General features: G+C 43.5%; 1 protein-coding gene across 1 annotated transcript in view; it reads right to left on the bottom strand.

Moving 5' to 3' along the window:
* Positions 1 to 7,451: 7,451 nt before the first annotated feature.
* Positions 7,452 to 22,811, bottom strand: part of efna3b (ephrin-A3b) — a 54,832-nt gene continuing 39,472 nt past the window's right edge. Inside the window, exons 3-6 of the mRNA XM_041942961.1 lie at positions 17,046 to 17,338; positions 15,219 to 15,284; positions 14,218 to 14,289; positions 7,452 to 7,597 (exon numbers count right to left, since the gene is read on the bottom strand). Coding sequence (XP_041798895.1) covers positions 7,479 to 7,597; positions 14,218 to 14,289; positions 15,219 to 15,284; positions 17,046 to 17,338 — 550 coding nt within the window. The 3' untranslated portion in view covers positions 7,452 to 7,478. The remainder of the gene's footprint in view (positions 7,598 to 14,217; positions 14,290 to 15,218; positions 15,285 to 17,045; positions 17,339 to 22,811) is intronic.

Below are 22,811 nucleotides of genomic sequence, written 5' to 3'. Positions count from 1 at the left end.
GATCAGCCGCACCTGAGTTTAATCACCACACAGAAGCGACAATTAAGCAGGTGGGTGAGGAGGTTTTCTGAATTTGGTCCCAGCTGCCGCAGCGTGACATCAGTGGGCTCAGCGAGCTTTCACCTTCTGTGCCCCTGGACACACACACACACCAGGACACGCGTGATACGTGCCTGCCACATCCATACATGTGCGTATGCATGTTGACGCACTCACGCCTTATGTTCTGTGCAACGCCTTGGCCTGAACAGCACACGGCATTCAAGGCCTATTGACTGAATCAACATGCAGACACATAGGCGTGTTCATGTGGCGAGGAGCGTTTTTTTAAGCAGGAGCCATAAGGCAGAGTAGGAGGGCTTCCCTCGCCTCGTCGCTGCGCCAGTCGCAGGGCTCATCACCACACAGACGTGACTAAGGGAGCATGGGGAGCAGGGCGTGTGTCAGCACGGGGATCATCTGTTTCATATATGTTGTGGTCTTTCTGCTTATGTGTCTCTGGGTGTTGCAGATGGATGGGCGTGGAGAGGCTGATGTTTTCTAAAATATCAAGACCATATGTATGTTACATTGACTTGGCTTATTTTCGTGGCTCAGGCCTTTGGTTCGGTTGGTTCTGATAACACATAACTCACCGAAGTCATCACACGTCATAACAAACCTCCAGGTTAAAAGAAGGTGACTGGAAAAAGACAGAAGCCCAGACTGTCCATTTTAAACGACTACCGCGCCTTTCAGCACGACTTCCTGGTTCAACTTTGACCAAATGTACTCATTAACTTCATTGATATCTGCTTACTCTGAATTTGATGCCAGCAACATGTTTCAAACAAGTTGGGACAGGAGCATCAAAATACTGGGAAAGCCCAGGTTGAAATAAATCGTAGTTTTATTTTCGCTTCCTAAGTTTTGAGACATTTGAGTCAGCTACAGAGTGCCTGAGCCTGGGTTTTGTATTGGTGTTAAAATTCCTCATGCTTAAGTAACAGTAAAGGTTAGCTCTGCAGTGGAGACAGTTAATTGTAATGTCAGACATCCTCACAAAAGAGTAGAAAAGTCTTAGATATTGGTAGAACAAGCCTATTGTAAATGGCTTCATAAGTACAAGCCTGCCCAAGCATAACATTGGCTTTGTGGTAAAACAAACACAATCAGGGAAGGCAGAATTTTTTCTCCTCAGTCTGACTCATTGTGATAAATGAAAGCAGACAGAAGCGCAGCCTTGAAGTTGGTGACTGGAAGACCCTGAGTTTGAACAGTCATTTGTTGAAGCCTCGGCTGGATGGTGGTTGCATAAGTTGTCACCGGCTGGTACGTGAGTGTACACGTCCTTGCCCTCCACAGACACATTCCCACCTTTGGGGGAGCCACAGCAAACCCTCCCCATAAAATCACCAGCTCTGACATGCTGCAAATATACGATTATATCATAACCCGGGAAAATAAATCTGCATGTTTAATCCCAATGACTCCAGTTACACAATGGCCATTGTGGCTTTAATGGATTTATGTTTTCAGATAAAGGATTACAAGGCAGAGGCATTAGGGAGCAGCACCTCTGCTCAACAAAGCTGTGACTGAACAGCGGCACCAAGTGGTCAGCTTTGGCTACTGCAGTGGGGACATGTAAAACGAATAGTGTGAATTCACTGAACTTTACCCAGTTTGTTTGTCAGACTTAGGTCATCCACCTTTTTGTGTAAAACTGTGATGTAGCTGCATCAGCTTCAAGATGAGGGTACATGAACAGGAAGCTTTACTTAAACTAAAGTAAGATCTATCAATTAACTATTCTTGTTAGTTCTTGTTGGGTCGGAGTCTAACCCGGTGATAATCGTGAGCACCGTGAAGAAAAATAAGGGAGGGAGTCTTTTGACTATTTCAAAAATTCGTCAAAAATGTCTGGAAGCTTGATGTCATCCTGAAGTGAGTCAGTGATTCTCAGAAAAGCAGACTTAATGTTGCCAGAATATGGTTTGCTGGGTAGTGCCAGGCATAGCGCTAAGCACTCAAGTTCACTTTCCAGATCCTAACGATGTCTGATTCACTGCCTGGACCCTCTTCCACTGGGATGATGATGTGTCTGTTTCCAAATGGAAATGATGCTTTTTTTGTGAGTCATTATATCAGCAGGATGATTAGGACACCAGTTTATTGTATAATAATTGATTGCAGTGTTAATAAAACTAGACCACATACCCCTGTACCTGGTGAAGAGCCAATATCGGCTTGAAATGGCGTATGTTTTCTCCGTGTTTCAAAGGCACCGTTCTACACTGTTGTGAGTCTGTGGGGAGCAGAAAATTCAATTTTTGCACTCAGCACCTGAGTGCAAAACACATGCACGAGAAAGATGTGCACGTGTTTCCTGCACACGGATTTTAAATAAAGCAAACAACTGGACCACGTCTTTTAACAGAGCCAGAGCATGGGCTTCGTGACTGTGTCATAAAGAGACAAGCTGCGATCTATTTGTTGAGCAACAAACACTTGAAGTGACTGCAAGACATTTGTAGTTCCAGTCTTTACAAAGGCTGTAAAACTATGACTGGAACAGGGCTGCAACTAATAATTCGTTCAATTATTGATTCATCTGATGATTATTCTCTTAATATATTGTTTAATCATTCTGCGTCATAATTTTCTACAAGCTAAGGTGCCATCTTAACTTGGGCCCACAGCCCAAAATCAACTGTTCCTAATCACACCACTTACCAAATGAAGTAAAAACACATAATTTAGAGGCTTAACCCTGTGAATGTTTGGTAGTTCGCTCAAAAAAGACTGAAATGATCAGTAGATTAATAAAATAGATGCCGATTGATTAATTGACTTGATCTAGACTGTAACGTACCAACCATGCAGATGGTCAACAGAGAACTGGCGATGCTGCAGGACTGGTTTGTAAAGTTTGTTTGGATACGTTGCTCATTTCTTCTCATGTATTTTTAGTCCAGTGAAACTGGCATGCTCTATTAAGAAGAGCAAACATTTTACAGTCCCATTTCAAGCCTACAGATTGAAGAACTGAAGTTTGTGTAGAGTATCACTGTTTCACATCAGATTTGCAATACTCTCATTCCAAAATTCAAAACTCAAACTTGCATGACTTTTGCAACTTACAACTTTTGTCTTTGAAACCATACATCTTCTTTTTATACAGTATCTTCCCAAGTGCTGACCTCTATCTGTCCATCTTCTTCCTCATGCTGTCCTGTCAGTCAGTCGAGATTACCTGCTGTATGACAAAGACCTGTTGCATAAGATCACAGACAGTGAGCCTGGCTGCACTCAGCAGTGGGTTTATCCCTCCATCAGCCAGTGCAGACATACAGGTACACACTGCTGGCCTGTCCCATTGTCATTCAAATGTTGGGCTGGTGATTGAAGCGCTTATCTCTCCTAATCGGAGTGTGTAAAGGTATTACTGCCGAGGGAGACCGTCGCCATGCCAACTTTGATATGGAAAATCACATCTGTGAGCTCCCAAACAACATTATCTACAGAGAACTGAATATACCAGGTAAAACCTTTCCTGCAACCCCTCCATCTGTTGTCTTGGATTAGCTCCATGCTTGTTCCCTTTTTTTCAGATCCTCAAAGACAGAGAGAGCAGGGAGGGCGAGGGGGGATTAGAAAAGGGAGGCAAATAAAGAGCCGAACACACATCTTGTTAAAAGTAAGATTTGTAAGCTTATTATTTTGTTATCATGATCATTGTTATAACCTCTGTTATGGTTTGTTCAGTTTACAGTTTATTTTCAAGTTCATTTAAAGTCATTCCAGTCGAAGGTAAACATGATTGTAATTGTTGTTTCCAACACTATTAAATGCTTTTTTTTTCGTTTTGCCAGACAACACTCAATCACACTCGCTCGCTCATACACACATGGAAAGAGCGGAAACAAAGGGACTGTTGCTCACTCGCTCACCCACTCGTTCATCCACTCACACGGACACACGCACGCACGCACACACACAAACGCACTGACACCAGTACACACACAAAGACAGACAGCATCTCATGCTAAAGCTCCTGCACACAGACATGAAGTGATTAACAGAAATGAGCTGTGATTCTTACTCTCCCCGACACACACACACACATTCAGATGGGCACACACACACACAGACACACACGCACTTTCTTGCTCTCGTGTCTAAGTTCTTAAGTGCAACTTCCTGAAGAGTGATTTACCCTCTCGCACAGCTCTTCAACCCTCCCGCTCCACATCAGGACCCAAAACCCTTCCTACCTCGCCCTCCCACCAAGAGCCGTACATACACCTGGGCTGGTTCACACACAGTACTGTAATGCACTCAGTGATGCACAAAAACTACATGATCCTTGTAGGTTTCTTGTCTGGATGACAACTGACACACAAAAAATGACTCCTAAACTACAAGGACACAATAATGGAAAAAATAAAAATCCTATATATCAGTGGTCCCAAACCTGGTTGACTGGACCCCCCAAGGGATTGCAACGCAAATTTGAAGGTTCATGAGATGGTTATGCAGAAGAAAAATTCTCCCACGCAAAATCGGCTTCAGTATTTCAGATTTTGTTGGAATCTTTTCAATCTTTTTCTTGAGACTTCCTGGATAGGTTTACCTAAAAGGAAGTACAATGTTCCCTTGGTTGTTGTTTAAATTGGTAAAGCAGAGGGCGACAAATCTCGACTTTCAGTCCTTAGCTCCAGAAGTGCTGGATCCAATGCAGCTCGGTGAGATCTTCTGTAAATCCATCATTTAATTCCCATGTTTTTCATACTTTATAACCCTAAACTAACCCCAGTGACATCATCAGGGTTATTTTCTCCCTCCAAAGCTACAGAAGACATTTTATAACTGTTTCCACAGCCGGATAAGACAACAATAACGTGACAATTGAAATCATCCTAATGTGTATGTTTGGTGGAGTGTCTCTTAAAAGGGGTCACAAGTAAAAAGGGTTGGGAACCACAGACATACATGATTTTTCAATGTGGATCTTTGTAGAAATCATACTTCACAAGATAACTTAAGCTTAAAGTGGAATAATCAGTTGGCCAAGAGACTCAGAGAGTGCAGCCCAAGTTTACATACGGCTCAATCCACCCAGTTTTCCAACTTTTAAACCCGTCTCCCCCCTCAAGATAACCAAAAATACACCACAGCAAACGCAACAAAATAACAATAGAAACATAAAAAAAAAACAACAACAAGGAAACTGAGCTTCAAGTTTGTAAAAATGCTTACATCACATTCCACCTTGGCAAATTTCAAGACATTGGAATTCCATTCTTTGTCCGTCATGACATTTACACGAGTACTTGAACGTCTCACATGCCGGTGGGTGAGCAGCTGCGTGACCTGGTCGGCCAGCGGTCAGCTCGCAGTCCATCATCATCATTATCATTGTAATCAACATCACCTTCATCATTGTTATCAGCTACTATGGTAAGCCATGCCCTACTAGAGTCCATCGTTGGCAGGGTGGGGTAACCATGGTGAATAAGGTGCTAGTTGCTATGGAAACGCTATTCTGCAGCAACCGACTGGTACAGATGTTGAGTTTTGAATTGCCGTACCTCCCCACCAAAGCACTTGGTTTGTATGTATTACTTGTTGCTTTAGTTGTGTTTTGATTTTTTTTTTATTTTGCATTTTCATACTCATAAGATGTACAGTATGTGGATGTATTTTCAGGCTGTTAGTACCATTTAAAATAGTTTCTCTCGCTCTCAAACACGCACATGTGGCACACTCAGACATATGTTTTGTCGCTCATGTGCACACAAACACTCATACAGTAACAGAAAACTGTTCACATGTGGCATCTGACAAATGGGTTCACAGAGAAAAGGCTGGTAGAGCAGAGCTGCTACACCAACACTGATCAGCGGAGAGCTTCCTATTGTCCCGGCCTTGGATCTGTCCATAGATGCTTGTGTGAGTGACTGTCCTCCCTCCTTCGTCCCTCCCCCTGGTTTTTTCCTCCGACCAGGTGCAGCCGGTTGAGAGGAGGGCAATATTGCTGAGTGTATCCATGGCTGCTCCGTAGCCATCGTGTGCTTCGTTAACCTCAGAGATGACGGAGGACTAACCGAGTTCTTCAAAGACAGGACAGAAAAGTAACACAGCAACTCACAACCCTGATCCCAAAAAGGTTTGGACGCTGTGTCAAGCATAAATAAAACAGAATGTGATCACTGATGTGAATGTGATCCAAGTTGGGACAGGAGCAACAAAAGACTGGAAAAGTTGTGGAATGCCCCAAAAACACCTGTTTGGATCATTCCACAGGTAAACAGGTTCACTGGTAACAGGTGATAGTATGGAGTGAGGTTCACCACTTTGTGAAGACATGATTGTATTAAGGATTTTACAACATGGGCTCAGGAACAAAACTGTTGTGGGTAAACACAGTTTGTTATTTCCATTTTACACAGCGTCCCAACTTTTTTTGGAATCAGGGTTCTATAACATCAACAAACCCTTGCGGTTTCCGTGTCAATGGCACATCTACAGTAAATTCCTCCCACCTGGTTTTCCCCCCAAGGATTCATCATTTAAATGCTCTGTATTCCCCCTGACCCCGTCCTGTTGGTTCATTAGAGACGTGCTGGAAACTGATGGTGAACATAGATGACACAGCAGAGTGGAGATGGCAACTAAAACACTGGCGTCTGGAGTCCCAGGGTGTGTTTATGAACTATCAGCTACTTTGACTAGTCTCCTACACAGGACCTGCGCAGTTTGTCAGCTGGCTCCTTTTTCCCCTCCGTGGACTGGGACAAGTTCCCAGCATCAAGATCAACAACAACAACAAAAAAAGGCAATTTCAGTTCAGTTCTGCTGAAATCTATTTGATTCAGTTCATTGAGTTCAGTTTAAGTCTTGTTGCAAGAAACTATGGCAACTAGCCCTAAGGAAGTGTTTCAGCCAATCAGATCCAGGGGAAAGTCCTCAAATGGTTTTCAATTGGGTGGGTGGATTTGATGCTTTTTCTTCTTTTTATTAGGATTTCAGCCCCGCCTCTCCTGTTGTATGAATGCTTTGTGTGGTGTGCATGATTCAACAAGCTCAACCTGTGGCCTGTTCAGACACACACACACACAGACACACACTCACACACAGTCTAGCACACCTGCATCTGTATGCAAAGGCTGACTTTAATGCAACATAAGGTTCAGTCTGTGTCACCGAGTGCCTGAAGGTCTTTCAACTCCACCAAAACCACACACCATCAAACACACAGCTGTACAGACATACACACACACGCACACAGAGACACACACAGGCACACACATTCACACCGTGATGCTTGGAAACTCTCATTTCTTGCTCCTCTTGCCTTTTGCTCTATTTGTGGTATCTTAACTCTCCTCTTCTCCTGACTCCCTGTCCCCCCCCCCCCCCCAGTCTCCCACCCACTGATACTGTACACCCTCCCAAGGCTAGTTGGCATGGTGACGCTGATGGGATGGCCGTTGCTAGGAGATGAAGAGAGCGGCCAGAAGGAGCATCGTCATGGTGAGGAGAAGGCGATCCCTGGATGGGCTGCTTCCGCTGACGCTCTTCTCCAGCTTGGGAACAAACGGGTTAAATTCATCTGGAAAAGACAGAAACAGAGATGAAGAAAGGGGAACGAATGAGGGAGAGTGACGTCTTTATACCAATCCAGCACAATGATTGTATGGTTTACTTTTACGCTTTCCAAACTTATTAAATTTTCATATTTGGATGTGAGTAAGAGTATAATTAGTTCCATGATATGTGTGTATTTGTGTTTTTCCATAGCCACACTTCAGCTAGAGAAAAAAGCCTTGGTACAATTCTGGTGATGTGACCATGGTTGTCGTATGAAACCACTGTCAGCGTCCATAACGCGCTCCATAATGGCTGCTTTCTGTAAGAAATTTGAGCCACTACATGTGCAGGCTACCCACAAGCTTTACTGGTACCCGTGAATGTGGATTGTGATACGGAGTCATTGTATTTCTGTGATTCGGAGCTGCTCCAAAATTCACGAGGCTCTTCCTTGGCTCTCACCACACCCTTCCACAAAGTTGCATGAAAATCGGGTCAGTAGCTTTTCCGTAATCCTGCTGACAAACCAACAAACCAACAAACCGAACTGAAAACATAACCTCCTCGGCGTCGTTAAAGATGAGTTTATCTGTGCTTCTAATTGTGCTCTAATCTGCTTACACAGCACGGCTTTTACTAGAACATGACCACGTTTTTTAATGAGGCAGACTGAGAAAAAGGCAGCTTACAGCACAGAGACTCACACTCCCATTAAAACATGGTAAGTCTGCTGCAAAGGCGACACAACACAGAGCCATGGCGGACTGCTGCAGCTGCTATCAGAGAGCTCCTATTGTTCTAATAAAGTGACACATTCCCAGTCACACACTTGCATACTTTTACACACAGACACACTGTATATACTGTAACACCCCCTGTATGTACACCTGGCAATGTCCTAAAAATAGTTGGTGGTCATTTGTTGAGGGCTACACGGCGAGCGTTAATGTCTAGTCGATGTGCAAAAACACAAGCCACCAGACAGTTTGGTGCATGCCAGCACTTATGAGACACACGTGCGGCCAGACACACCCTCTGTAGTCACTTGATTAATGAGACTGGAGGCCAGACAGCAGCACATTTTTACTATACACAGGACGGATGATTCTTATCATGAATTATTGTGTGCACAGTCAGATGCCGTCCAAGTGAAGTGCGGATATTCTCAGCGTTTCCACTCGGCGCCACATCCAGCTCCAGAATATTTTCAGCTGCTCTGCGGGTCACGCAGCAGAGTAATGACTGGCTGACACCTGGTTTTAGAGATGGCCTCTTCTGGTATGCTCTGCTGGCCAATCTAATGAGGTCTATGCAGCAGCGGCGCTCAGGTTAAACGCTTTGACCGCTCTGTAACCGAGCACGCAGCTGAGGGTTCAGGACACTGTTACTTTGGCACTGAATGACAGGGGAATGCGGTTTTGAAGACACAAACAGCAGACTGCGGAGCGTTTCGCAAAACTGGTTCTGAAGTGTGGCTCTACTAATCGCCTCATTACACACACACACACTTGCCCACTGTCTCTCACTCTCACAAACACATAATTATTGGCGCGGTGTTTGTGCAGGGGGGCATGTGACGTACATCGTGACCTACTGACATGTTCCAGGGCCAAACATCAGCTCACACAAGGAAGCTGCGTGTATCACTGTGTGTGTGTGTGTGTGTGTGTGTGTGTGCGTGTGTGTGTATGTGGGATGTGCATGCCACATTTTGGAGCGGAAAAGCAGACAAGATCCGCCTGATAATTAGGAAACTCAGACACCAAGAGGCGTCTATGAAATTGAATGTCATGTTGACAAGAACAAGGAGATATCTTAGGCTCTGACTGTGTTGAGAGCATCTGTCTGTGTGTGAGGTGCGTGTGTGTGTGTGTGTAAGTAAACATGTGTGTTTCTGTCTGAGCTAAATATTAGATAGATTACATATCCTGTAATACAGTGCATGCATCACACTCTCTAACATATAATATTTTAGAATTTTTACATTGATGCACATTTTATTGAATGTGGCCATTTAAACCCCCGGACACTGTATTTTATATATGATGAGTGATGTGAAAAATAGAAACCCTTGTTAGGCAATTCAAGAGTCCTGTGATAAATACTTAATGAAAATAATTGTCTTTAATTGCTGCTGTCATAGAGGTGTTGATTCAACGGTGTAGTAATCTTCTTAGAAGTAATAATTTGTGGTGTTCACAAATCAGAACGTCCTCATTAAAGTGTAATTCCAGTCTCTTCGAATTGCACGTCCATATAGTCGGGGGACTTCTGAGACACAGGTTGAAATGAGAAAGAAAACTGACATGATAGCATCTTTCATTTGACACTTCCTGACTGATTAACACCCATGTCTATCAACTCCGAACTTAATAAAACTCCCACAGAGGCACAGAAGACAAAACACAACTGTTTTTAGGCTTTGAGGCGACTACATGGGCTCGAGAGCACTTCGTGAAAACCACAGCTTATTATTTACATTTTAATCAGCGTCCCGACTTTTTTAAGATCAGGGTTGCGCTAAAAGACGCTAAGTAGTCAGCTGATCATTTTTTTCCAGTACATACATTCTGTTTTAAGCCTGTTTTGTTAGCCAAAATTAGCACGCCAACCAATATCACAGTTAACATGAATTACAGATGCACCTTGCTCACCAAGCTAGTAAGGTGACGTCACGGTGGCTACGTCCACTTCTTTCATACAGTCTATGGTTGTGACATCAGTCAATCAATAGAGGCAATGCCTAATTGATGCACCTGACCAATCAGCTGGCACTCCTGGTAGTAATTAGCCATTTCTTGATAGCACTTCCTGATGGTTTTGAAGTAAAACAGGAAGCTTGAAACTGCAACAGTGTCCTTTTTTGAAGTAACTCTTTATGTTTGAAATATTAGCGTGGTATTAAATAAGCAGGTGCAAAACATATATTTGTATGATTGGTTGGTGATAATACTGCTAAGATAAAGAGATAAGATAAAATATCAGATTAAACAAATTTTATAAATGACACATTTTACAACATACATGATTCCTGGAGTTCATATGGGATATTTTGATATAAAACTACGGTATTTTGAATTAAAACAAATAACACGTCTGTTTCTTCAGATGTTATAAAAACAGAGGTGATATTAAGTTTGTGCTGTGTTCTGCCCTCTGAGACTCAACCTGATGTTGCTGGCAAAGTAACCCCGAACGCAAATCACTTAAAGGAGAGGTAATTGCCACAATAAACCCCATTAAAGAACAAGCCTCTGATTTTTCCCGCTAATGGCCGGACCTGATCGTCAGATGCAGTAACCAGAGCCAACAGGGTGGGTAAATGAGCACCCTCCCACCGAAAGCCGTCGGTAATCACATGGCTGCATGGGGAGCTGCTAGCACCATTCCATCTGTGTTGTAAATGAGATCTAAATGAAATCTAATACTAGACGCCGTATTCAGGAGGGAGCCACTGTTGAGCTGCAGACACTGATTGAAAGGGGCAGCGCCCAGGAAATAAACTGTGAGCAGTGAAGAGGAGAGAGATGGGTGGTTTACGTTATGAGCCTGCAACATTCAGCTTAGTTAAACATTTTCAGACGCGGCAATCAGGCGGATTTGAACTGAGCAGTTTGTGTGTCGCCCAGTGTTTGTGCGAATGTGCTGACGTGAACTTTGAATAACGGTAATTTAAACTATGATGTGATGAGTCTAATCGGCAGTCAGGAGGAGTGAGAACGAGGGAGGGGAATAGGAAACTGTACAGCCTCTTTGTTTTCAGTTCTTTTCACAGCTCCCTGCTGATTTCCTCACTTCCTCTTGCACCTCTTGGGTTATCCTATTAATTTAATTGGCAACACAGCACTACAGGTGAAAATGACCCATAGGAGCTGGAGTAATTTGTTCTCTGCTATTGTGTCAGCCTTTCACTACATATTAAAAGTATTTTCGTGCAGTCCACATTCCTTATCTGTTCAAGTACATCCAATACAGCTGCTCTTGTGTGGAGATAACTGCTGCTTTTCTGTATATTCTTGCATGTCTTGTAATTGCATGCATGCTGTATGATGATTTCTGTTATTGGAATGAGCATCTTCTGCGCTTACTGTGTTTATTTTTTTTTATATGTGCAGGAAAGGAAGGAAGTGCTGAGGATATGTGATGAGAATGTATATGTGTTGCTCACTGATGTAGTGGCAAACAAAAGTATGGGTGAACTGACCCCAATCTGTGTTTACCATGAGGCAAGAAGAACATGAACAAATACACAATATAATTTTGGAAGAAACTTATTTCTCTATTTTAATATGGCTTACATCACTGTGATTGCATTAATGCATACTATAACCCCAAGATTAACATCGTTTTTTTTTTTTTTGGGGGGGGGGGGTGTTAAAAGAGGGGAAAAACTCAATTTCACACATCAAAAGGTGAATAAACTGAGTTTTGGCAGCTTTCCCCTCCACTGCATTCCTACTTGTGCTCTGGGAGGAAAAATGGAGGATGGGAATTAAAGGTCGGTAGGATGAGGAGGGCACGGAGAAAGGAGACGGAGCGAGAGAGAAACAAGATGAAAGAATGATGGAGGGAGGAAAAAGGAGCGAGGGAGAGGCATCTCAACAAACTCATATGACCTGCAGCCATTCGCCGCAGCCAGTGATGAGTTTTCTTATGACAGTTATGAGAACAGGCTGATTTATTGCGCAAGCGCACACTCGCATGCGTGCACGCACGCACACTGATTAACAACAACGTGGCACCATATTTTACAGGTTACCTTGGAGAACAGTGTGAACGGCTAGACACGCCAGATGATTGATACCCACAAGTCTGGTTGTGTAATGGGAGGCAGCTAGGTAGGCCAAGCTAGCTGTACATGTTATTGTGCTGCTGGGCTGTTGTTGCCATAACACTGAGAAGCAACCACATGATCATCTGAGAGATGATCCTAATGTCACTTATTGATTTATTGCTCAGGTTCTCCCTGACATTGCTCCCAAACTTCCTACAGTTCCAGTTTACAGATTTAGCATGATTCACACAACTCCCATGATTTCACCAGTTATGTAATGTTGACAAGACCAGCTGGGATCAGAAAATCTGATCAAGTCTTTCCTTTTCTGAATGAATCTTCTTTTTTTTTTTGGTAACTAACCATGAAACTCTGTGTTCTCTGCTTATCCGGGTGAAAACGGCCAGTGTGAAATGAATATGCATGTAGTTGTTTAGCAGGATCAGCAGCTTGCCAAGCCAGCTGGTGCTGTAAAGTTAACTGTGCTGAAGGTCTCTTTTGAAAACGGCACATTTCACCGGTTCACTTCACAATGAACTGGCCACTCTGTCCCCGAATAGCAATGATCGGTCTGCTGTCAGTATTCAAATTACAAGGCTCGTGACATGTTATTTTATTTGTCAACAAATCCCATGAAAAGACTTTTCCATCTTTCTTTTTTGTTGACCCTCTTTTTAAAGTTTCACAGTAAGAGTGACTCAGTCTCTTCAGTCTGTGTCCCCTTACTGTCCAGCTGTCATGATCCAAATGAGAGAAGCTTCGAGTCAATAAAAAATGTAGATTTTTTTTCGTTTAGTTCAGCATATCAATATGTGCCCACAGTGCTTTGGGAATTTTTTGCTGCCCTGGATTTTGCCTGTCAGGCTAGGTACAGGCCGTCCTGACTATCTGATTGGTGAAGCTAGTCGGGGCTGAATGCAGGAACCAATGTGAAAACACAGTATAGACGTAAAAAGACAACAAAAGCAACCATACGTGAAAAATAAGGCAGTAAAGGACAATTCTTCTTTTAAGAATTTGTATTTGTCTAAATGCACAGTATGTCATTTCTTAAACTAAAAACAATTACAAAATATGTGGTCTGATGATGTACTGTGGGATCATGGGAGTTGTTTGTCTTTATTTTTCCAGTCCATATGCACAAATCTAAAAAGAATTTTCATTTATCGAAAATACAGAAATGACCATTTTGAATTAATTAAACTATCATTATAATGAAGCAAAACCAAAAACGTGTTGTTTGCTAAGTTGATATGAATAGCATTCTTTTTTCCATTCCAAAAACTATTGCAGCTGTTAAAAAACATAACTGCCACATGAACACACACACGTGTGTATATCTGTACCTGTAGTCACTCGAGCACCAAATATATATTAACTCGCAACTGAAAATAATCCACAACAACATCACCATTTACTCCTGTTGGAGTCATGTTTGAGAGGAACTACAGTGTCCAGCTGTTGAGGAAACTGCTGAGCCATTTTTAAAAAGCAAAATAAAATAAAGTACTTGTGGCCCGTCTTGAAAGATTTGCATCTTCAGCAAAAACACATTTGTGGCTTTGTGCCACAGGCAGGCTGTGGAAATCAGGAAGTAATGAGAGATGAATTAACACGTTGGTTTTAGTCAGTTTATGGGATTTGTTGAAAATAAGAAAAAAAAAAAAAACAGAATAATTATCCTGTAACATCAATATGGCAGCTTGAAAAGTGTGAATAATATGATTTCCATGATTTGACACTGATGTGATCGGAATAACAAATATGAGTCAACGTCTGTCTTTATGAAGCCAGACGGGCCGGACAGGTGTGTTCCACATTTACTCGTCATGTGTGCATAAGTTTAAGTGAGCGTGCATATGACTCACCGATATCGTCAAGTTTTAGGCCTGGTCTGTAGTCTGGTTCTGTAGGCTCTGGCTCATCGTCCACGTCAGAGGCTGAAAGAAAGAAGACATTGAGTGAGACAGAAAAAGAGGGAGAAAGAGAGTGAGGGTGGAGGGGTTAAACCATTACTCCGGCCCAGAGGATCTTAATTACATCCAACTTGGCATCCTGAGGGGAACATGTGAGAGAGCGGCAAGGCAAGGGTGTAGGGGTTAAAAAAAAATCCCCAGACTGACAAGCCAAAACATCACCAGCAGCCCGGAGAGAAAGAAAGAGCGAGAGGGGGAGAAGAGGGAAGGTGAAGGGAGGCAGATCAAACTGAAGAGAGGCAGTGTGTGAAAAGGGAAGGAGAGCGAAGGAGTGAATGGGAGGAGAGGTTAATACTACAGGGCGGTGGAAGTTAAAAGGACCGGACAGGCCAGGGATCAAAGTCTGTGTGCATGTGTGTGTGAGCGAGGGTCGAGAGATTGAAGGAAGGCAGGGGAGCGAGTGAGAGAGGTTAACACTACATATACATAGCCACCCACTGACCGCGCACAGCAATAAATGGATTCTGACAGGGAGCGAGGGAGGAGGGGTGACAGAGGAGGAAAGAGAGAGGAGAGGATGGAGGCGGGGGTGAGGGCCTTCAAAGCTGGAGCTGCTCCTTTCTGCTGCTGTAGAGAGAGAGCAGGAAGGGAAAGAAGAAGAGAGACAGAAAAAGAGAAGGAAAGAAAAAGAGCAGGGGGGGGGGGCGGTCTGTGCTGTGAGTGAAAATGCTGCAGGGGAAACTCAGCAGGAGTATTAATAGCTCTGCCTGTTTCAGACTGTATTTAGATTGTGTATGCATCTGTATGCAGCCAGTGTGTGTGTGTGTGTGTGGGTTCATGGGGAGCCTGATGCCTGCCAGATGGGTAGAGCAGCCAGATGGGTGTAGGTACGCTCTGCAAACAGGTCCGAGCATTGCATTACGGGTCCCACACACACAAAGCGACAGACTCACCCGTGGAGCAGCAGACGTACACTCGTAGTCTCAGACAGCTGCGGCCGTGGTGATGGGTGGGTGTGGCTGTAAAAACATGAAATGCATAATAGATCAACATCGTGTTACTATGTGTTCACACGTTCTCATTGCTTCCCGTGCTTCGTTTGCAAAGAGTGACCACAGTTGGGTTTTGCTGCTTCAAATGTGCTAAAAGCTTGCCTGTTCATGTGCTAATAAGAGGTAATAATCCAGAGCAACACATCAGACTTAATGCACCAATCCAAACCACTGGGTCAGTATTAGTGCTGATACTAACCCTGTTTGACAGATTGGAAATCAGCCGGACGTGATTGCTCCACTTTAAATGTGCAATTTTACACACAACATGAAACTTTAACACAATTTTACTGAACTAAAATGTGCACAATACTTTGCACTGGTTGTGTTTTACAGCCGTATTTGCTAACGATAGTTAGTCAGCCACTTCTCTACCTGAAAACAGCGACTGGGACTTAGTAGGAAGCAATTTCACTGCAGGGTTACCCGATGTGGCGGACGGTTAAAAACACAGACTGTGGATTGCACGACTGTGGGAGCAGTGGTTTGGTATGTCTGGTCGACACATCACTTGTATCTCCTCCTCCGTGCCTCACCAGACTGCGACATGAAAAACATTAAACCCTAATGCAGTTCATTCTTCCAGTGGCCAGCAAATTGTTATCTAGAGGGATTGCTGCACACACACACAGCGCGGTTCAGCCAAACACATTCTCAATTAGCGGCTCCCTGAAAGCTTCAGGTAAGGACTTATGATCAGAAATACTTTTGACACTTTGTTTATAACCAAACTGTGGCTGCATTTTACCGTGTTTAGCAGTCGCACAAGGGGAAAACAACTCAAATCAAAGTCAGCCAAATGATGTGTAAGAGTTCTCTAATTCACCCGTACGTGTCTGGACTCTAGTGGGCCTTAGTGAAGTACACAGTTTCAGGGTCCTGGTATTGTGCACGCTGGCTCACTGTCACACCGTCATAGCTTACTGGGACACTTGAATAGAGGACGGGCATCATTTGAATTATTAGCATCACTTGTGCTTCTTTTGCACAATGCAGGCTGATAAAAATCTATTAAAGCTGTGCAGGATTAAAAAAAAGATATACATTCAAATTGTTGAGCTCTGAGTTCTGAGCTCTGAGAATTTAAATAATCTAAACGCCGAAATTCATAGTTTGATTTGATAATTAAAAGTATGTTTGAGGTTTTGCCTGTAAAAAGCTAAGAAAGAGGGAGGCGTCTGTTTGTAGTGATCAGCTTTCTGATTTTTGTTGCGGCACCAAACGACTTTCTAGAGACGTCTGCCGTCGAGCCATGCAGCTTAAACGTGCCCTGCGCTCATTATATAGCCATTTAATGCATGAGACGTTCATCCTCCGTCTGAAATATTTGTTTTTAAATGGTTTCATGACAAGCTAAACGTTCATTATTTATGCACTGTCATACTGGCGCAAGGTGTTGCGAGCTGATTTGATTAGCTATCAACAAAATGGATGAGGCGGCTTCACTGCAGGATGATATGATTAGATGTGAAACAGCAATTTGTTGTGCTGAAATTACCTGAAGATGGACTTTGGCTAATCTGAATGTGAGTAATCATCAGGTCCCTTTAACATTAAAGAAATAACATGTTTAATCTCACAGTTTCTGCTCTAATCTCGCTGAACTCCTGCAAGAACAGCAAGCTTTTACTACAATTGATGATTGTTTTCGTTTATATTTTGAGGACATTCACCAGCCGCTGATGCTGAAATGCACTGACACGATATTGGTTATTGGTTTCCACTCACAGATGTAGTAGTACTCCTGTCCGACGTGGAACTCGTAGCCTAGCGAGAAGGCGCTGTAGCGCTGGAACTTCTCCGAGAACTTGATGGGTGCGTGGGGGGCGTGGGGCCGGTTGCACTCCCACCTTTTGAAGCCCAGCTGGGGGTCGCAGTTCCTGTAACCGCGGTAGCTGACCATGTAGAGGACGTACTGCTCACCGGTGCCCACCATGCGCTGGCTGTCGTTGTAATGAGGGCAGTAGATGTCCAGGTAGTCGTTGACGTTCACCTGCATCGTGTAGCCCTCCCTGCGCAGACTGAACACAGAGAGAGGGAGCAGGAACCGTGAGAATGAGCATCATCACGAAGCTGCACAATACACATCTCACATCATACAGTCTGACATTCACATTCTCCTCTGTGACATCAATCAAAGGTGTTTCATTTACATTTATAAACTAATTACACTTTCATGAATCTATCTTGTTTTACAAGCAATTTCAAACTAACTAGCATATTGTGTCTAAACTGCCCATGAAAACTAATGAACCTTAATTAACCCCATGCTTTGTAAATTAATTAAAGTAAATGTTATTTATATAGCACTATTCATGCATTGAATGCAGCAGCATGTAGCAAACACTCACACACAAACTAAATAAAAGAATCAACATACGACGCACAGGAGAAAATACACTGCTTTAATGTGTTTTCCACATTTAGCGTGAGTGCTGTTAACTGGCCCAGACTCCCAGTTATGCGTGCAGCTTTTATAGGCTCATACACATGTCACATACATCACTGCAGAGACGACATAACACCTCACGTCACCGTGTGGTACGCTGTGTTTCGGATGCATGCTTTTCAGCTTGAATGTTCACCCGGGGTCAAACAAATCTTTGAGTGTTATTGAGTTATTAATAACACAAAGCAGGTGTGTGCATGTGTGTGTGTGTGTGTGTATGAGGGTGTGCATTTGTGGCTGCAGGGCTGCTGCATGCAGAGAATGCGGAGCTGGCTCTTCAGTATGGACTGAAGGCCCCAGGGCCACAGCTCCTTCTCCTGGTGTCAGCGCAGCGTTGTCCCCTAACCCCAGCGCTCGTACATCAACCTGAGCGCAACGTTGCGCTCACGTCAGCCGTCAACGTCCTGGCCACGTTTCTCTCCCCCCAAAGCTCATATATCAGCGTCAACCCTAAAAAAGACTCGGCTTGACAGGAAGATAAGGTCTGATTCTGTGTCTGGGAGTGTATGTGTGTGTGTAGTTTGTGTGACAAAGTGAAATAGATTCTTTCCTGACATCCAAAGGCCCTCTTTTTCTCCCCATCACAGACACGAGCCCGTATCTGTGTGACAGAGACAGGTTGCAGTTGTAAATCATACACACGCTGATGAGCATGCGCACGCACACACACACACACACACACACACACACACACACACACACATACTCGCTCAGATGTTAAAGCGGTGACATCATAAAATCACAAGGGGGCAGCAGTGTGTCATCCTCCGCCTGATGCTGCCTCTCTCCCTCTTTGCCAGTTCTAGGTCATGTCTCCAGGGAGATTATTATTCAATTATTAAATGAAGATCGAAACACTGTTCCCAATGTCTCCCTCTCTCCATCACTTCTTACCGCTGTCTTCAAATCCTTCCTGAATTTGTCTTTCTCCCCACGCTCTCCGTTTCGCTCATCCCTCTCTTTCAGAGTAACACTAACGGAAGATTAATTGTTCAGCGTCATCCTTCGCTCTCTTCCTCCTCATCTCCTCGCCTTCGCTCATTACATCATTTACTAGCCTGCAGAAGAGATTTACTTCTTGTGGTATTAGTGGTAGAAAAAAAAAGAAAGCGGAAAATGCTTCAAGGGAACTATATTTATAGTGAATGCAGAAAAGAGAGAGACGGAGAGCGAGGGAGAGAGAAAGAACACGAGTGAGGGATGAGTTGGGTTCCACCAGGGAGGCGTGAATGCAAATTGAGTAAAAGAGAAGAGAACGCCAGAGTAAGGCAGACAGGGGAAAAAAAAGAGGTGGTTGGAGAGTTTTACACTACCAAAGAAAAGCAAGTTCTCTGAGATGAAGGGATAATGGCAGAAAAGAGAGAGAGAGAGAGAGAGAAATGAGGGGGAGGGTAACTTGGAGCATCTTGAGTAATCTTGAAGTAAATCACTCCTCCAGGATAAAAGCTGGCTTTAGGATTTCCACTTTGTAAGTGTGTGTGTGTGTGTGTGTGTGTGTGTGTGTGTGTGTGTGTGTGTGTGTGTGTGTATGTGTGTGTGTGTGTGTGTGAGCCTGCTTTTGGTTTGTGTGTGTGTGTGTGTGTGACATCAAAGCACCTCACCTTAATCTGCCAAACATTACATTTGATGGAGTGACATCTTCAGGAGGGGAAGCTCTGAGACACACACACACACACACACACAGACACACACACACACACACACACACACACACAACATACAACACAGCGAGTGATTTACAATAAGTGTGTCTTAATAGCAAATCCAGTATTGCTGTGGCGTCCGTGAGTGGGTAAACAGGAAATAGACACGGCTAATTGAAGAGTGAGTGTTGGAGAGAGAGTGTTTTTAGGGAGGCGTGAAGGATTAAATGTATTAAAACCATGATTTGTAATCATTTGTATGCAGTGCATGAATACATCACATGTACTGGACATTGAGTGACCAGAAAGTGGTACAATATAATCCAGTGCTACAGTATTCGACTGACTGGATCTGTTGATACAGACCTTTTAGCGGTTGTGGTCAGTTGTTGAACTTATAGAACTTAACTTATAGTTAAGACTTATGTGCAGTTAATGTGTGTATGTGTAGGACCCCAATCAGCTCCACACAGTGAGATACAGATATTGAAGTGACACAGGATCACTGGTACTGGACTGGCTCTTGGTATAGACCAGTACCCAGAGTCTAGGTGTCTGAATTAATGACACGTAGAGGATGTAGAAGAAGAAGTGACACAGATCCTTCTTTACACTGTAAATCTTGTTAGACTGTATGGTGAGGTATACAGTAAGGTGTTCTTAAAACTGTGCATACGCTCCTGCATATGTAATTAAGTTTAGAAAAAATATATTAGAAAAAAAATAAAATGCAATTCAACAACACAAAGTACAGTCACAAACTGAACCAGACGATGCAGCCGGCAAACCAACAACCAAAGTACTCGTCTCTACAACAACAATTTCTTTCACTAATGTAATATTCATTGCACAGGCGCTGTATTGCATTGTCTTTTACTGTTTTCTCTGGTCACGCAGTCAACATGTATGTTGTTATCAACATGGTTTTCCTCCGAATCCTCTCAGCCACAGCGGTACATGTGCTGATGGGTACAGAGAGAATTAAATGAATCTGCACTATTCATAAACCGGCTTTTCGACGATGATAGAAAGAACATTTCTGAAATTCTTTCAGACAACATAGTGAAAGATCTGCGAGCTGACCACACTGCAACTTGAGTTTTTATGTTATCATTTAACTGAAGCAGCTGGATGAAAGCCGCCTGTTGGGAATGTGCCCTTTCCTTTGTGCAAAGCTGCTGTGACAGCCCCGTACCATCACGATCATATTCCTCCTTCAGTCTGCTTCAAGACAAAAGAGTGTGCAATAAATATTTTAATTCAAAAAAATTGGCTTCCCGAAGAATCGCGGGCGAAAAATCCACTCTGACTGAGAAAATCCATGCTCTCATTTTATCCCAAAATGTGCAGCCCTATTTTGTCGGCTTTTTTATTCCGCTTCATGATATTTGATTTTATTGGATAGTAATGCTCCCTGAAAAATCCCAAATAAAGAGAGATGGAGAGATATGGAGATACAGAAACTAAGAGGTGGAGTAGCTTATGAAATGTCATGATGCTTTGCCTCCCCCTTCCTTTTGTGCTGGATCACCGCTAATTTCCTCTCCTGCGACTGATCCCTGGCAGGGCGAGCCGAGATCTGGAGCTGGACGTTTCATCAGCGCAACGCAAACTCCGAGGAGCAGGGCAGAGGCTTCCAGGAGCAAACCAACACCAGAGGGATGGAGTGATGGAGGGATGGAGAGAGAGATGGGAGGATTTATAGGATGAGACGAGGGGTAGTTGGGGTTAAAAGCTGCAGAGTCCGGCCACCAGGGAGCGGAGGGTGATAGCGGGAGGGAGCGAGAAGGAGCAACAGCTAAGAGCAAGATCAAAGTGGGCCTGGATCAATGTCACTACTGTAAAATCACATCAGAGAGTGTGAGAGAGAGGCAGAGAAAGGGAGAGAGTATGTTGCCTATATAAACCAGTCGTAGGCAACATAATGCCACAGAGTTACCCCCTGCCTGCCTATTATCTGCCTGGCCTGTTGGAGCACTGTACATCAATAAAACACTTTGACAGTAAGCGCAATCATTCCTTTTTGTAACAAGAGCTTGGAGGACCAGCTTACTCTGCTGTTCTCTGTTGATAAGATGGTAGACTTTGTAGGTGGAGTGAGGTGGTGTGGGGTGGGGTAGGGGGGTGCTGAGGCACACTGGAAGCTCAAAGATTTAAGCTGGTGAGTGTAGTTTTCTCCTTCAACCACGACAAAGTCATAGTGTGATATTACACTGAAAAACTTACGTTTTTTGCAACAATAGCACATTGGTCGATGCACCGCACAAGCAATGAGGACGCCATAATCACCCATGTGTTCCCCCGCAGACAAGCCGCTTTATTATTCACATGGCGGTGGTCAATTTGCGATTCATTTTCTAAGCCAATCAAGGGTGGGCGTGAAAGCAAGACGGAGCTCTAGCTAAATATTCTCAGGTGGGAAATGTTACTTATTTAGGCACATTTTGCACACGGCTTATTAAGCCCTCTTGTGACAACAGGTCCGCAAATGTGGGAGAATGTCCCTTTATAGCAAATTTCCAAATAAGCTCATCAGTTGCATTGGAAATTGCCAGAGGGAAGGCATAAGGAAGCAAAATGCAACAATCTGCCAATGGGAGATTTACATAGCTACCTTTAGCCTTAATAAGAGGTTTGAACTTTTGCGAATAAATGCCTGTAAATCGTGTTATTACATAATCTATGAATTCACATATTCATGTCACAGCTGTAAATAGTGAGATGAATGGCGGCCGAACCGCTCTCAGCTGCTTCAGTTTCAGGGTGCTGGTATCGTGCATGCTGGCTCACTGTCACACTGTCATGGCTCACAGGGACACGAGCACAGAGCAGAGTGACACCTCTCCTTTACCTGCTGTGACGAGTCAAAAGGTCTGCCGTGAAAAACGCACATTACCAAATGAGAAAGCGTGAGTTCATCACACACAGTCTACAACCAGCAAACACTCTGCTGTTTTTTTCTTTTTATTAAAATTGTGTCAAATGATTAAAAAAAACCTCCGCTGCTGCATCAGGGAGCAGCTAAATTTGAACCCGCATGAAAACCTCCCACACGTTGTCTCACTTGCTGCTGGTTTATATATTTACTACGACACCTCAATCCAAACAACCTTCACTCTGCAGCCTATATGAGCAAGCATCAAAACAGTTCCACACACAGATGCTAGGTGATGTGTAGGTGTTTAAGTGGCCATTAAGTGGTAGCAATCCCATTCATGATGAATACAGGCAATGTTCTGCTAATTTACCTTTATTTACTTTTTGCAATTAAATAGTTTATTTATACATAAATGTGTTTTCTCAAGGTGTCTCATGATTTTTTTTTTCATGTTCCCTGTCCTCACACAACCTCACAGCAACTAAACTTGTCAAGACTAAAAAAAAAAAAAATAATACAAAAAG

This window comes from Chelmon rostratus, chromosome 8 (assembly GCF_017976325.1).
Source record: "Chelmon rostratus isolate fCheRos1 chromosome 8, fCheRos1.pri, whole genome shotgun sequence".
In the NCBI taxonomy this organism is placed as follows: Eukaryota; Metazoa; Chordata; class Actinopteri; order Chaetodontiformes; family Chaetodontidae; genus Chelmon; species Chelmon rostratus.
This window is presented reverse-complemented; position numbering and strand designations above follow the sequence as displayed.